At 41.8% G+C, this 15,353-nt stretch overlaps 1 protein-coding gene across 2 annotated transcripts; it reads right to left on the bottom strand.

Annotated features, from left to right (window-relative positions):
- Window positions 1-674: 674 nt before the first annotated feature.
- On the bottom strand, window positions 675-14,937 carry FAM89A (family with sequence similarity 89 member A). 2 transcript variants are annotated; one of them, XR_010605976.1, is made up of 3 exons: window positions 14,686-14,937; window positions 10,312-10,735; window positions 675-1,521 (listed from the first exon to the last, which is right to left on the bottom strand). XR_010605976.1 is itself a non-coding variant. In XM_065631949.1 (2 exons), the coding sequence occupies exons 1-2, from the start codon at window positions 14,935-14,937 to the stop codon at window positions 10,577-10,579; spliced, it is 411 nt and encodes a 136-aa protein (XP_065488021.1). In that variant the 3' UTR covers window positions 8,782-10,576. The 2 variants fall into 2 exon arrangements, 1 of the variants encoding a protein (XP_065488021.1); XM_065631949.1 differs by lacking the exon at window positions 675-1,521 and having other exon boundaries at window positions 8,782-10,735.
- Window positions 14,938-15,353: the final 416 nt, after the last annotated feature.

Genomic DNA, 15,353 nt, shown 5'->3' with positions numbered 1-15,353 from the left:
AATTCTGCCAGTGATGTTTTTAATTGCTGTTCATTAGGATAGTAGATACCGTTTGTGGTTTTTTTCCTGGGTAACAATATGGTTTAAATTCCTTTACGTAAGTAGCATAAGAGTGTGAACTCATACAGTTTGTACATGTGCTGGCTGCTGCAGAAACAAGTCCAGATGACCCCTGTAATTTCTTACAATCTCTAACTGTAATTCTGAGTACATTTTTAGGCAAAAGAACTGTTGTCCGTAAGCTGCACAGAGGTGCCTACTGTAGCTATCTAAGTAGAGGAGTGGGGACCTGCGTTAAGACCTGAATCCCAAGCCTGGCTGTAAGACGGACTACTGCTGCAACTTTGAGCAAATCATATATGTGGCTCTGTAAAATGATCGTACCTCCATCATCACAGGATTTGAGGGAGGATTAATCTGTTTATATCTGCTTAAAAAGATGAAAAGCATCAAGTCCTCTCAGCTGCAGGTTGTTGGGAGTCAGTCTCAACACCATGAATGTCAGATATTGAAACAGCCATGCCTGGAGCCAGAGAATGTGAATATTGAAGGTGACAGCTTTAAAGTCTTTGCTATGCTAAGGGAAGCTTTAATTCTGACCTTTGCTGGCATACCGTTCTATGACATACATATCTGAAGACTTTTATGGGTATATACAGCAAATCACAAATCCCTTATTGTGAATTTTAAGTTACTGCAGCTGCTTTGTGGCAAAATACATCTGAAATTAGTTAAAAAACTTGGAGGGGAGGGAGCTGGCACATTAACTGATCTTTCAGCTATCTGAAAGGAAAATTAAGGTATCTTATTTGACTGTTTAAGGCTTTGAGGTAGGGAGCATAGGTAGGTCTTGTGTAATTTATTTTTTTTTTTAATTACAAACCACTGGTATCTTTTCAGTAAGTGAATCAGGTAACATTGCACAAATTTAAGCAAGAAAGCAAAATCTCAACAACACAGAAGCACTTCTACTCACCCTGCACTCCCTTCTCAGAACTGCTAATTCAGTCTATAAGCATTCGTGGGTGTTACCTTCATGGCAATTCCCAGCCACACGTGCTGTAGCCTATCCGATGCTGTCATACATGCGTCACTCCTACACTTTGATCCCTTCGGTCTCTCACTTCACTTCCAGTATAAAGCTTTTGTTCCAGTCTTCAAAACCACTGATATATCATGTCTTGGCTACAGCAGAGATAGTATCTCTTTCTCTCAGTAGGAGTACAGCATTCTTTTGATCACCAGAAATCAAAAGCCAACAAAAGTGTAATAATAACTAGGAAGAAAACATTCTCCATTGAGATCATCTAATAGAGTGCCGCATACCAGCGCCAGGAAGCACGGCTTGTACTTTGCAGGCTGGGGAGCAAAAGTGAATGTATCACTTTGAGCATAGTCTTTATCAATTTTTTTCAACAACAGGAATATTTGTTTCCCTACATTTCTTTTGCTTAATAGTGTGGCAGTGGCAGCTGGGTTGCACAGCAAGGAGAACATAATTAATCTCTTACTCATTCCATCCTGGGAGAAAGCAAAATGAAAATAAGACAATGCTGATTAGCAAAGAATTTTTTTAGCAAGATTGGACAGATTATTCAAACCCTTTCCTTTGGAAAAGCAAATTAACTTTGCTGTGGATGAACACAATGGTAGGTATACATTTCTTTACATAACCGCATGACAAGACCTAGTTTGTATGAAAACTCACATCTTTGCAAACTTTATTTTATACTACTTTCATTTTAAGTGAATTTTATGCTAAAACATTCCTGCTCGATTGAATTGTGCGGTTTATCTAACTGATGTGTGTGCGTGTAGATGGAGAGGGAAAGTCAATCCTATTCTTAGAGCCTGTGCATTTTCTACCTTATCTGTGTATGAAATTGTGCAGCCTTGGACCATATAAAGGTCTTACACTGAAAGAAAAGGCCACCTGGGAGAAAGGCACCTTATCCTCATCATAGTTTGACTTTTGTGCAACAGGACAGATTGTATCAGTTAAAAAGAAAGTCACGTCCCCGATAAAACGGTGTTGGAAACATGTACAGATCATGTCTCCCTTCCCTTGTTGTTGCTCATCTGCTTTCATTTAAAATAATGCCAGTGTGGTGATGCTAATCTAATTCAGCTGCAGGAGTGCTTTAATAGAAAGTTTAGAGAGGTGGTTTTAATCCTGTACAGAACATCCTGACAGAGGATGGCAAAACAGGAAGCCCTCATGTGCAGATCCTTCCTCACTGTCACGGCGGGGTGGAAGATGCCGTCTGTAATTTCATGCCATTATCCCAAAAAGTGCTGGCTCCTCTAAATTTCTTTGCAACAGCTGCTGCTGGAGGCTCAGCTCTTTGTCCTGAGCTGTGGCAGCTGCCTCTGCTGATGGGAAGAGTTTTGTTTTCACGGAATTGGATGGTGCTAGAAGTGAACTTGAAGGTCATCTGGTCCTTCCTCCAGCTGTGAGGCTGGACAGGCACTCTTGACAGATGTTCTCAGTGGCAGACAGAGATCTGGCTCTGAGAGACAACAGCTAAGCTGCCTGTCCTAAATTAGGGGGCCTGTCAGGTTTTACTGTGTGCAGCGGCAATTTGATGCCCGGTTGTTTTTCAGCTTTTCAACTATGACCGTTTATTCAAGCCATATGATTCTGTGAAAATAAGATTTTACTTGAAGGATCCATTGTGAACGTGGTGGCTTGATCTTTTAGTAAGTGTGTGTCCTCTGTTTTTGTTCTCCTGCTTGAGCATTTCACATTTTCTGCTACCGCCGTAACAGCCTTGCTAAGCCAGCAACATGAAAATCAGTCAGTGTCCTTGGCTGTAGAACTGTAAAGCATTTAGGAGTTTTGAATAAACAAGGCAGCCTGTACCTCTTCAAATCAACTACAGGCTTCTTGTAAGGACTCATGCATGGAATTAAAGAAATACACAAAAATATGATCACTGCCTACAAACTAAAGTGTTTAATTCAGAATGGAATGAGCAAACAAGCATAGTGAAGTGAGATCTCTGCTCTTGCAGAATAAACACATCTGTACAAACTCCCTTCTAATTGGCAAAAGAAATTGTAGTGTAAATGTCCATAGTTGGCATACTTTTAAGCAGACACTCTTACAAATTGATGTATGCAGTAACAGTGAGATACGCTTGGCTTCTCTAATACTGATTGACTTGTTCTGTCCATACACACCTGCATTTGAAGGCATAGAAAAGAATTTTATTCTCTGTGAGAAGAAGTGACATTGAAAGCTTAGAACAGCCCTGCATTTGCAACAGAGATACAAAGGACTTTTTGAATGACTAGCTAGTGATAAGTGGCAGGGAAAAAAAGTCCTATTGTGTAACTACATAAAGCACTGGAGAGAAGACAAATCTATTTACATATGAAAACTCAAACCTCAAGCAAATCCTATGGAAAAAGACATGAGATGAGATAAAATAAATGCATAAAACAGAATTCCTTCTTCCCCACAGAGATTACTGCAAATGTCTACCTTTCTCATTTATCATTAAATTTTAATCCTTTATGCAACTGCAGTGATGGTCCCCAAAATACACTCGAACTTTGTTCATAAATGTTTTTCCTCTTCTAAACATGCACACAGAGAGAGGTATAAATTATATAGTGAATAGGTGCTATATATTCAGTTTCTTTCTACAGGTCATATTGCATCATGCAATGTATTTAAGAAAATGCTTCTCCAATTTTAGCAACATGACTAAGTATCAGTCAGAAAGAGCAAGGGTAATTCGAAAGATAACAAGCCAAGATTCTATATGATTTGTACAACATTAAACTGAAGAAAAAAAGGAATATTAGAACTCTTAGAATATTGATATGCTATGTTCATACAGGATAAAAACCAAATGGTAACAGGTCTTTGATATTCTAGTGCTATGAGAAATTAATGTCTACTCTGACTTGATGTATTATTTTTGTTTCAGCTGATTCCGATAAAATATTTTTCCTCTATACCAAATAGCTTTTAATATTTCAGTAGTTTACATTTTGCGTAATGTAGCATATAAAAAAAATATTCCATGATATGAACAGCCCATGATGTTATTTAATCGTAATGGAACAAGTTAGAAATGTGGTCCTGTTACCTGTTCAAAACTTTGCATCGCTCCTTGTTAATTTGCTTCTGCATGCCCTGCTTGAACTTTCTCATATATTAAGCAACCCTAATGAAATTGTAGGCCATGAGGGCTTTTAATACAAATAATTAGTGCAACAGGTTTTTGTTAAATTTCAGATTCAGTTAAACTGAAGAACTGTAAAATGTTGAGAGAAAAATAACAAAATGTAGTGTTTGTATGGTCCAGGTGCTTTTATAACTGAAGTAACTACCATATTATATTACCTTTTTGTAAATGATTTAAAAGGTTCTGCTGTTTGAGGAGTCAGAAAAGTTTAAGCAAGAGCTGATAGGGCTCAGACAGGCAACTTAATTGTTTGTGACAGTGGCTGGTATCCTCAGCCAAAATGAGCTCTAAAACTCTTATGTGTCTAGCCAGATCATCACAGGGAAGATGATTGTGATGCTTGTGATTTCTGACAGAGAGTAGTTAGCGCTGTGAGGAGGGCTGAACTACTTCTGCTAACATGAATTTAAGGCAGTGGTTTGACACTGGATTGAACTCTCTGTGCACTAACAATTCTAAACAGTCTGCTTTGGTCACATTTTTTTCAAATTCTAATAATCCAGGATTTGCATGGGATTTCTCCTCTCATTTTAAATTGAGGAGTTCTCAAAGATTACGTTCTCTTAAAGGCATTATCTTAATAATGCCTTAGCATGAATGCATTTAAAACCACAGCAAAAGTTCAGCAAAGAGGAAAATAGTCACAAGCCTGCATATTTCAATAGCAAATGGGTTTGTCTCTTTAAATTGCATACCAACCTTATCTGAAAAATGTAAATTCTACTCCTAAAAGCACATTCCTCTGAAATCAGATCTGGGATTCATTACTCAGGGCTGGTTGTTTCCACATTCATCTAATGAATTTTCCTGAATAGAAAGGATGATAGGGGGCCAAAGAACTAAGGAAAGCAGACTTGTGCAGTTAATATTAATCCCTTCCAAAATTACTGTGTCATTTGAAAACAAATGGCCAAATTCACTGCTGGTCATCTGAAGGGTGAACTTGCTAATCCTACTGTTGCCTTACAAGCTGCAGGTGCCAGCCCAGCACAAATCCAGCCTCACTGAGGGTTTAAATTCTTCACATCTGCCCTGGAGCACATTTGGGTCCAGTGGGGCCACCTCTGCTCTTCCAGAGGAGCTCAGCTTGGGAGAGTTTGGCATCGTGCACCAACCGTGTCCCCACAGATCCCCCAGGTTCTTGGAGCCACAGCAGAAGCTTATCCTCCAACAGATCCTGGATGTTTGCAAAGCTGTTTGAGGAGCTGGAGTTGCCAGGATGACAGAACAGCCAGTTAGGAAGCTTTAGAACACAGCTTAGGGAGCTTTGAAACTCCCAGAAAATGTCGTAATCGATAGAAGATGACTTTGCAAGTATGACAGAGCTTTTAACAAGTTTGCTAAGAAAATAAACGAGTTATTTCCTTAGGTAATGCAGCATTGCCTACAGTTAAATTTAGTAACTCTGAATAAACCAACAAAGATATCAGTGAGTGCAAAACGTACTTCTGCAGAATTGTTTTCTGAGAGAATGCATGGACTATATGAAAAGGAATATGAACCTCAGACTACTGTGGTAATATAATCTCTACAGGCAGGCATCATGAAAACAGGAGTAAATTCTTTCGAAGTGGCTGAAGGACACAAAGCTGCACGTTGGAGAAGAAATGACCTGTTGATAAGGTTCCCTGCTAATCTTCCCATTTCACATTCCTCCTCAGCAATCAGCTGAACAACGGAGTGGGGAAATGAGAACAATTTAATTCCTCTAACAAAATTAACAGCTTTAGTGAGGCAGCGAGGGCAACATGTTCTTCCCAGTTAAGCAAAACTGTGTACCTGCAACGAACGACTGTAATATTAAAAATTCATGACAAGTAGAATATACCCAGACTTTGAAACAGGTTGAAAAAGGACATGAAGAATTCCCCAAGCTGTGAGCAGCAAAACTAATGGGACACAGGATCTTAAACAACTTGCATCCTAGGACCTCAGCATCTCCTTCTGAACTGCATGACCCTCTGTCCTCCAAAAGCTCTGAGACATCCCTCACCACAATGCTCGCACCTTCCAGCATCCCATTTAGTCCCGAAGCCAAGACCTGGGGTCTTCCCTCTTGCTGCATCCCCCTTTTTCATCCTCGCTCACTGAAAGACCTGCTGAAGACTCTCACCTCCTTCCCACAGCACCCCTCGGCACCCAGCACTGCTAGCAGCCAGGTGAGTGCCCAGCTTTTGCTTTCTGGCTGCTGGGTGGCCAAACAGAAATTAAAAGGTGAGTTTTACCTGGTATCCTGTCTGTAGAAACAGCAATATCTTTCCTTTTCCAGCTGCTGATTTTTACAAGGTTTATAAAAACAGGGCAACTTTCCAACTTCTGTCGGATGTGGTTTATAGCAAGCAGAGTGACAGAAAATGCATGGACAGTCATTGCATAAACTTTGGTTCCTTAGGAACCAGACTAAATAGGAGGCAAAACCTTAGGTTAGTGAATAGATGCTAAGTCAACTTTTTAATAAAGATGCTGGTGTTTTTGCTGTTGTCCCTGTTGCATTTAAAATTTTGCAAACCATATTATTTACAAGAAAATGTAAACTTTAAAAAAAATTAACTTATTTTAGAAATTTGTGCAAAATTATTTGGTTACTTATTATTATGCTCTTAATTATTATTTACAAATACAGTAATATATTTTTTCATAAACCTTCTCCCAGTCTTTCAGTTTCACATGACTACACTAAATTTTGTATTAAAAACCCAACCCAAGCAAGTATCTAAAAGATGCATCCAAGGTACCTGGGCAATTTCGCCCCACCTTTATTGGAAAACTATTTCTGTGAAGCAACACTGATCTTTTTTACAAGTTATTAAAATGATTGTCTACTGCAAGTTTCACTGCATTAAAAAGTTGTACTTTTGAAAACATTTGCGGTGTGTATTTGAATACCACTTGTATCTTAGCATAGGTTGTTGGAAATACCATGCAGCTCTTACAGAGTGTTGGAAATGAGACCAAGCTGCAGTTCTGACTTAGAAAAAGATCCCTGCTTCAAAGTCCATCCCCACTAAAATCAATAGGGCTGGCAGTGAATTCACTGGGAGCTGAAGCTGCACCGAAATGTCCATCTGTTACAGCTGCCAGAGCATGGGCCACCTACATTTTTGTGACGCCTGTTTCTCAAGAGTGAAGCACTCCTTCCAGATTCTTCTGTTTTTGTAGACTAAGACCATTTCACATGGACGAGACTCTGATGTAATTATGACTGTATGACTCTGCAGTTGTCATAGCAATAAAATGAGGATGGCATGTTGTTGAAAAAACACCCTTCAAATATAGTTAGCACAGACCTAATAATCCCTCATTTCTAACCACTTCACCCCATTTGTAGGACCTTTGGAGAAAGGCCAGTGAGGAGTCAGCCATGGTAAATTGCCTTCTGAACCTCTGTACTCCCTGTTTTCCACCTCTGAGCAGCAAGACCCTGACTGTCCTTGTTTCCTGGCAAACCTGCCTTTTCCTGCGCAGCTCAGGATGGGCTGGCTGTGCTGCGTGAGACTGACGGAGTTGTGTCATGTTCACTTGGTCATGAAGTTTTCAAGAGTTTCTCTTGTTATAGCCTTAAAAAGTATTCTTAAAAGGTTATGCGTAATTCAAATTGGGGTTTCGGAGTGAAAATGGGGAAAGGATGATTGTTGGCATGTGGTTTGGGCCAAGGGTTGCAAGCTTTTGTAGTAACACAGCTTGTTCTGTCATGCACACAACCAAACTCTGACTTGAAGCTGCACGTAACAATTACTCAGTCTGCTTTCCCACCAAGCACCTCTCTTTCAAAGCAATTTCCCTACTTCATGCTGTTATAATGTGGTGAAGAGATACAGCTCGCAGCCAAAACACCAAGCATAGAAATCTGCCTCTGGAACAACTGTTTGACATAATAACAAATTTACTGTTTTGAAAACCTTTGTCTAGGTAGCCAGACTTCACTGCATTTGAATAGAATATTGACTATAACTTCTCTCCCATGCAAGAAGGTGGTATTAAAAGGGACAAGGTGCCAAAAACTTAGCAAGTCCTAAATAATCCATCCTTTTTCCAGTGCAGATGATGCTGTGGAGTGATGCCTTAAGACTTCTATGCTTCTCTTGGTACAGCAAATACCAGGCAACCATTCCACATTCCCCAACACACAAGCATGCTGCATTAAAATTAGAAATGTAAATAGTTTTGCCTTTTATGTTTCATTTATCTAAAAGAAAGTACAGTCAATTTTGCTCAAGTCCATTCTCACCAGTGGGACTATTAATGAAGGGCACCATGTAAGAATTTGTAAAATAGAATGTTTAGTTCTAGTAGAGACAGGATTTTGTCTGTTGAATTCAAAACTAAGTAAAATCCAATTAAAACAGAAGTAGGAAATTCCCATTCCAAATATAGGTAGGAAGAAACTTTTCTACTGTGATATAAAATTGCCTGCTTCAATGGGTTGAAGCAGGATAGGGTGATGACTACTCATAGGTGTTTAGGGGGAGGTATGGAAAGGGGTGAGGGTTTGGATTCACTGAAATGGTAAATAAAAATACACACAAGATTTAAAAGTTGTGCTAAACATCATGCTTTTTATTTTTTTGAGAAAGAGCAAGAAAATAGCAGTACTTCAACAGACTAGAAAAAGCCTCATCTAAATACGAAAAGCACAGCAAATTATATTAAAAGCTGATACATTCTTAAGTCAAAGCATAAAGTTGTGTGTACATGTGTATATATAATGTATATATATACACACACACACTGAACTTTTTAAATATAGAAGTAGCCATTTGGATTATCTGTGTTTGCCTTATCATTCATTTTAGTTTTGGGCGAGTGAAGTTATTAGACCAGAATTAACATTAAAAAAAATCCAACCATTGCCACAGACTAGGTTAATAATTTATACACATACACAATTACAGCACAGTCTTTACTGTTGTGGCCTTTAAATTCCACTAAGTAAGCCAGTTTTAGAGGGAATGCACAAAAACTCCACCATGGAAGTCTCTTGACTTTTATCACTGCAACATCCTAGCCTTTGCTAAAAACTAAGAGAGAAGCTACCCCAAGAATGTGATCTCCAATTCTTTCTGTAAACTGTGTGCGTGCCAGACACGAACCATGCAAAAACCCTTTGAGATTTAAGCCCTTAATTATTAGCTTGTGTCAAGATTCAGGCACTGTGCTTTAGAATTAAAGTTAAGAAATGAAAATCGCTTTGGGAGCTGATTTAACTTAGAGAAGGGTGAAGACTCATAGTTGGCAACTGTCATATTCCAAGCTGATTAAGCATTACATTTACACACTATGAAATAATAAAAACTTAACTGAGTGCTTTAGTAAGTTCTGAAACCAAAAATAAGTTATACTTCAAAGAACAAGTTAGTATAAAAAGTTTTAACATATGCAAAGTATGTGCTCAAAATACTTATTTTGCATTTTAAAAAGAGCTGTAGTCTACCTTACAGAAACAAAGTTCACCCAGTATAAAATATTGCAATTTGTCCCATTTTGTCATATGAGAGGTTTCCTTATTCTTCATATGATAGAGAAAACTTGCACAAGAGTTCATGTTATTCCAAGCCACATAGTGGCAGACAGACTATGTTTGAATCTGTGCTTTTACTATGCAGTACAGTAAAAGCTAAGCAAACCATTTCAGAACAGAGTTTAGCAGGTCAAAGCGCTATGTTGATGCAAGATATCCAGACAATAGTATAAAAGTTAATGCCAAGTGGCAGTACCAAGAAAGTGAATTAGATCAACAGAAAAAACTGCTGATAACATTCACTATCACACATACAGCTTGTAAGCTAGGACTAAGGAAAAGTCAAAATTAGCTTAAGGAGAAAAAAAAAAAAACTTAAACCGTGTAAACAATCCCCCCAGTACAAAACTGGATGCAGCTGATAAAAGCAGAACTAGCTTAGTAGAGCTGAGGATGTGCGTGCATTCAGATGCCTGTTCAAAATGCATTTATGAATACCACTGACCAAAAAAACCCCACCTATAGCTATTTACACCACAGTGGAGGCTTCCCTCCCCCCTTACAAAGTTATTACAACTCAGGAAGTCACTGCTGTCTTCTACGATTAAAATTCCAGTTATAAACTACCAACGTTTGTAAGTTGAAAACACCCACCTTGCAAATTAAATTGAAAACTCTTGTCAAACATGTCTGAGGACTCTTCAAGTTAGAGTACAGCACTTTCCTCAAGTGGTATTTGCATGAGTAACTTGTACTAACAGCCTGTTAAAATAAGTGAATTTAACACAACTCAGGGTAGCTGGGTGTTCCTTCTCAGACAGAGAGATCCGTACAGATTCCAGTCGTTCTTGCTGAGGTATGTTACAGGGAGAGAAGAACAAAAGAACCTCTGTCAGCCTGGAGGTGAATCTTCCTGCTTCTAGAAGTATTCCTCCTCTTCATCAAAAAAGCCATTTTCCAGAGCGTACGTGCAGTCTGCGTTAGAGTCAGCTTGGCAGGCACCTTTATACTCTTGAATCGATTCATACAGGGAGTACAGCTGACACAGTAATGACATATCTAGCTGCCGAAGGCCAACCTGAGGGGTGAAGAATTCAAACAAATAAAAAAACCCCAAAAAGCATTGGAATTGTGATTTTACTGGTAGTATAATGCTATATATTTTCCATTCCTAAACAAAGGCATCAAGCTTCTTTCTACTTTGAACAGTTATGAAATACGCAAGTATAATTCAAAGGTCTCCACAGCATAAACCGGACAAAAGAACAAGGAACAACGTGATGCAATACAGCAGAACATGGGCAAAGTGTACTTCAAGACTGTTGTATTACAATGCCTTGCTTAACTTCCAATAAGCAGTTCACTCCTGTCCAAAGCATTACAGATAAATTCAGAAACTCTACATTCCTCATTGTGCAAGAGACATACTTTTCCAGTAACACTGTGTGACTGTCACGCATCTTTCTTACGCAGTATCATAGGCTCTCCAGTTTTCTTTAAAGTGACCTGGATTAAAAGTTGCAAATGGAGCTCTGGCTGGCTTTCCACTTCCCAGACAAGTATCTTCTACTATAATTTTCTTTTTTGTATCCACATATATAGGCAAGTGACAAGGGTAGGTATGTCTAGCACAACACAGCGTGCCACTTGAAGGCAGCAAAACTAGGGCAGATGTGAGATAAGGATGTACATTCTAGCCTGCAAATCTTCAGAATGTTTTCATGTGCTACTCAAGCATAGGCTTGATTTATAATTAAGTGCCTAATATTTTGGTCCCCAAACTTCTAAAATATTAGTTCCAGGACTAATTAAAGATTTGGAGCAACACTTTAAAAAGGTTACCTTGTAGCCTGCATCTTTGTGTCAGGTACAAAACCAGTATATTGCACCACAAAACAAAATAAAGCTAGTTATTAAACTCAAAGCAGTTCCCCTCTCTAGCAACAAAATGGAGACTTAATTTGATATTGTCACCTATACAAGTCAGATCAAATTAAATCTAGCTTTCGTCGTGCAGTAAATTAAAACCAATAACCAATTTAGCATTTTCAAGAAGCAACTATTTCTGCCTAAATTTTGAAATAAATGTTAGGCTGACAGGCTATTCCTAGTTAGCCTCAGTTTCACCAAATAAAAGTTTTTGCTACAACTCACGTTCAGAGGGGGAAAAAAAAAAAGAAAAAAAAATAGTAATGTTAGTAGCTTTTACTGCAGCCTGAACACCAGGCTACATTTTACCCAGAATGAGAATTCTTGTCTCAAAAAATCTCTCCTCAGTTCTAAGGACAGATACACTCAGCACATGAGAAAACCACAAGAAGCTAGCATTAACATCTTTTGGCATTGCTGAACTATCCTACCAGCTCCTTTTTCTAAAGATGGAAGGACGGGAGGATGGGAAGTATCACCACCACTACGACTTACCAACTGAGAAAAATAGGATACAGCATCATTCAGGACCACCACATACTGCTTGGTGAGGTCGTGAAGCTGAGACATGATGTCCCATACAGACCAAACACGAGGACTTTAAGACAAGAGTGGAAAAAGACGTGGAACGCTGTGCCAGCTGCCAGGAGGTTACGGACAAACCTTTCCACCACCTCGGATCTATGCTGCTTTTCATTACCCATCTCTGTTTTCCATTGTAAAATGAACACAACAGCCTCCTCTTCCCTTGTTTAAGCATGCACTCGGCAGGAAGCAAACGCTACTCTTCCTTGCTCTCTATTCTGTAAGAGGAAACCAGCACTTGTGCTAATGTCCTTCTGCAAAAATTTGTAAAACAAAGGCAATCAAACAAACAAGACTGCAGGAGGGAAAATAAAAGGGAGATATTTGTACCATATCCACCTCCATCTAGCCCTGCTGAAGTAATTTCATCAGACTTGTTAAGCTAATGACTGTTTACCTGCCCAAGAATAAAGTCTGCACATCAGCCTGTGGAGGTGGCAGTGGATGAAGTTTGGCTTGCCCTTCCTAAACAAACTGCTTGCCTTGGGTGACAAAGGATGCTGTGAAGTTGGATCTAATGCTATGACATGCAAACAGGAGACTCACCAGGTAGACTTATGTGAGAGCTAAAAATCTGAAGGACAAGACTGCAGTGAAGAACTGTTCAAAGAGCAATTAGGAGTAAGTTGAGCCAGAAAACTCAACCTCTAGACAGAAGAACTGTTCTTCATCTCCTGAGGAACGAAGGAGCATTTTCGCCAGCATCTCTCCCATTTCAGCTCTGTAAAGCACTTTGGTGCTTACTGTGAAGATCAGTTCTACGCCAAGCACAATCTCCAAGATAGAAACTGCTCAGCAGAATTAACTTAGCAGGCCTTAACACCACATAGTTACATTTAATATCTTATTTTTCTGTAGCTGCCACTAGTGTTAAGCAACGAAACAAAAACAATAAGTCTATTGAAAAAAAAGCAGCCTCTAGCTCTTCGGAACTTTCAAGTCTGATCCCTGAGGCAGCAAAAGCCTGAAAAAATGCCCAAGCCTGCCAGCACAAGCATAAAGATTTTAATTCCAGCCAATCTGCATTTGACTCTATAGAGTTTTATCATAGCACCTACAAGACAACCTATAACGCACAGTCCCATGGAATTGGCTCTGTTCCTTGGGATCACAGTTCTGAAGTGACATCTCCTTGCCTCCCTCCCCCCTTCAAGGCATCTAAATCCATCACTTTCTCATCTTTAAAAACTTCTATACACAGCACCTTGGCTGATCATGCAGGGAAAGATGCTCCTGTGCATTTCTTCCTCATTCACTATTGAAAATTTAAAGGAAGTTTATTACTCAACAGAAATGCTATCTCTGCTGCAAGAAAGTGTGTTGAATATAAATAATAAAATGCTATTATCTATTTGATGAAAGGCAGCCTATTAATACCTGAGAGTCTCTCTAATTTGTACAGGCCACAAAAAAATATATTTGGAACCGAGGAGGCTGTTGCTTTAAAGCCTTTGATGTGTTCAGAGGTAAAGTATTTTTTCTTCAGAAGTGTTTTATCAAATTATCATCACGGATAACAGAGTATCAAAGGGTAAGTCTAGTTGTCAAATTACTTTAACAAGCATCCCATTTGATTTTCCATTAGGAAAAATAGATTAGACTTCTATAATGAGTTATCTTTGATTTTTTTGAAAGGATGAAAACTACTAAGATCGTATCCTTGCTTCCCCTTAGCACACTGCAGAAAAAAGCCACAGGGTTGATAGCCACTTGCGCTTCCTGAGCTTCAACACAACTTGGCAGCTCTATTAATGTGATTTTAAGATCATCCTAAATTGTATTTAAACTACTTGTTGCAAGACTGATGGCAGACTAAGATTTTAGCAGACTACACTGTCCTTCTAAATCCACAGAAAGGTCTTTCAACAGAGTTTCTTGTGCTCCAACACCTTTTTACCATGAGAAAAAGGCCTTCAAATGGGCAATATCACATTTTGTATGTTTCAGAATATTAAGTGAACAACGCCGAGGTCAGTATCGGCTATAACGAGTGCAGCTGGCACCAGCAAAGCACCAACACCCCGGCTGGTGTTTAATCAAAGGGTGCACCAGGTCGCCCGGGGGAATTTCACTAATAACCCTGCGCTACAGAATCAAAACAAAGTCCTGAAGAAAGCTACGCTTAATTGCACCTCACCTGAACTGAATGAATCCGCTCTGACACTTTCGTCTTTATTTATGCAACCGGCAGCCTTCTACAAAGGCTGTGTGGCTCCCGTGGCTGCCGCGGAGAGACGCGCTCGCTAAGCGGCGCCCGGCCCGCAGACCCCCAGCACCGGCCCGGCCCGGCGCTCCCGCCTCTCCCCGGTGCCGCTACCGCTACCGGTGCGTGTCACGGTACCTGCGCCGCGCAGCAGCCGGGCCGGCTTCCGTGGGGCTGCACCGCCGCGGCCCTGGGCCCGCACCCACCCGGGCCGCCCGCTCCGCCGCCGCCGGCCCCTGGGAGGCCCGCTGGGCGGCATCGGCAGCGCCCCCCGCCACCGCCGGCCACGTCCGCCGGCCCGCCCCGCTCACCATCTCCTTGCGAAGCAGCGCCAGCGCCGCGTCCAGGTTGGGAGGCTTGGGCGGGCGCGGCGAGCCCCGGCCGCCGCCGCTCAGCTCGTCCTGGATGCGGGACTTCTGCGCGTAGAGCCGCTCCAGGTCCCGCCAGCGCCCGCCCTGGCCGCCGCCGCCGGAGGAGGAGGAGTTCAGCAGCCCGCTCAGGCTCTTGGGCAGCGGCGGCAGCCCCGCGCCGCCACCGGGCCCCAGCAGCCCCGGCCCGCTCATGCTGCGGCGGCGGCGACCGACGGAAAGAGCCGCGTCGGCCCCGCTGCGGGAGGCGCCGCCCGGAGCCCGCCCCGCCTACGGGCCGGGCCGGGCCGGGGGGGAGAGCCCCGGCGGGCGGGGCAGGGGCGGAGAAGCCGCGCGGAGGGAGACTGAGGGGGGCCCTGGGCGGCCGGGCCGCAGGTGCCCGCGGGTGCGGGACGCATGGGGGCGGGCCCGGCTGCCGCTTCGCGCCGCACGGCGGCGGCTTTGTCTGAGGAGAGGCGCGGCACAGCGGCCCGCAACCCCTCGGGCAGGGCCCGGCTGCCTGCCGGCCTGCCGCCCGCCTCAGCCGGGGCCGGCGGGCCTGTGCTCCGCAGAAACGCCCCGCGGCAGCCGCCTGCCCGGGGCTGGGAGGCGCGGAAGGTCCCCGCGGGGAC

The sequence above is a fragment of the Caloenas nicobarica genome, chromosome 3 (assembly GCF_036013445.1).
Source record: "Caloenas nicobarica isolate bCalNic1 chromosome 3, bCalNic1.hap1, whole genome shotgun sequence".
In the NCBI taxonomy this organism is placed as follows: domain Eukaryota; kingdom Metazoa; phylum Chordata; class Aves; order Columbiformes; family Columbidae; genus Caloenas; species Caloenas nicobarica.
This window is presented reverse-complemented; position numbering and strand designations above follow the sequence as displayed.

Excerpts from the sequence above, each read along its gene's own strand:
- FAM89A (XM_065631949.1), bottom strand. The coding sequence starts at position 14,937 with ATGAGCGGGCCGGGGCTGCTGGGGCCCGGTGGCGGCGCGGGGCTGCCG. Across the intron at positions 10,736-14,685 it reads CGCTGCTTCGCAAGGAGATG|GTTGGCCTTCGGCAGCTAGA; the intron begins GTGAGCGGGGCG and ends TTCACCCCTCAG.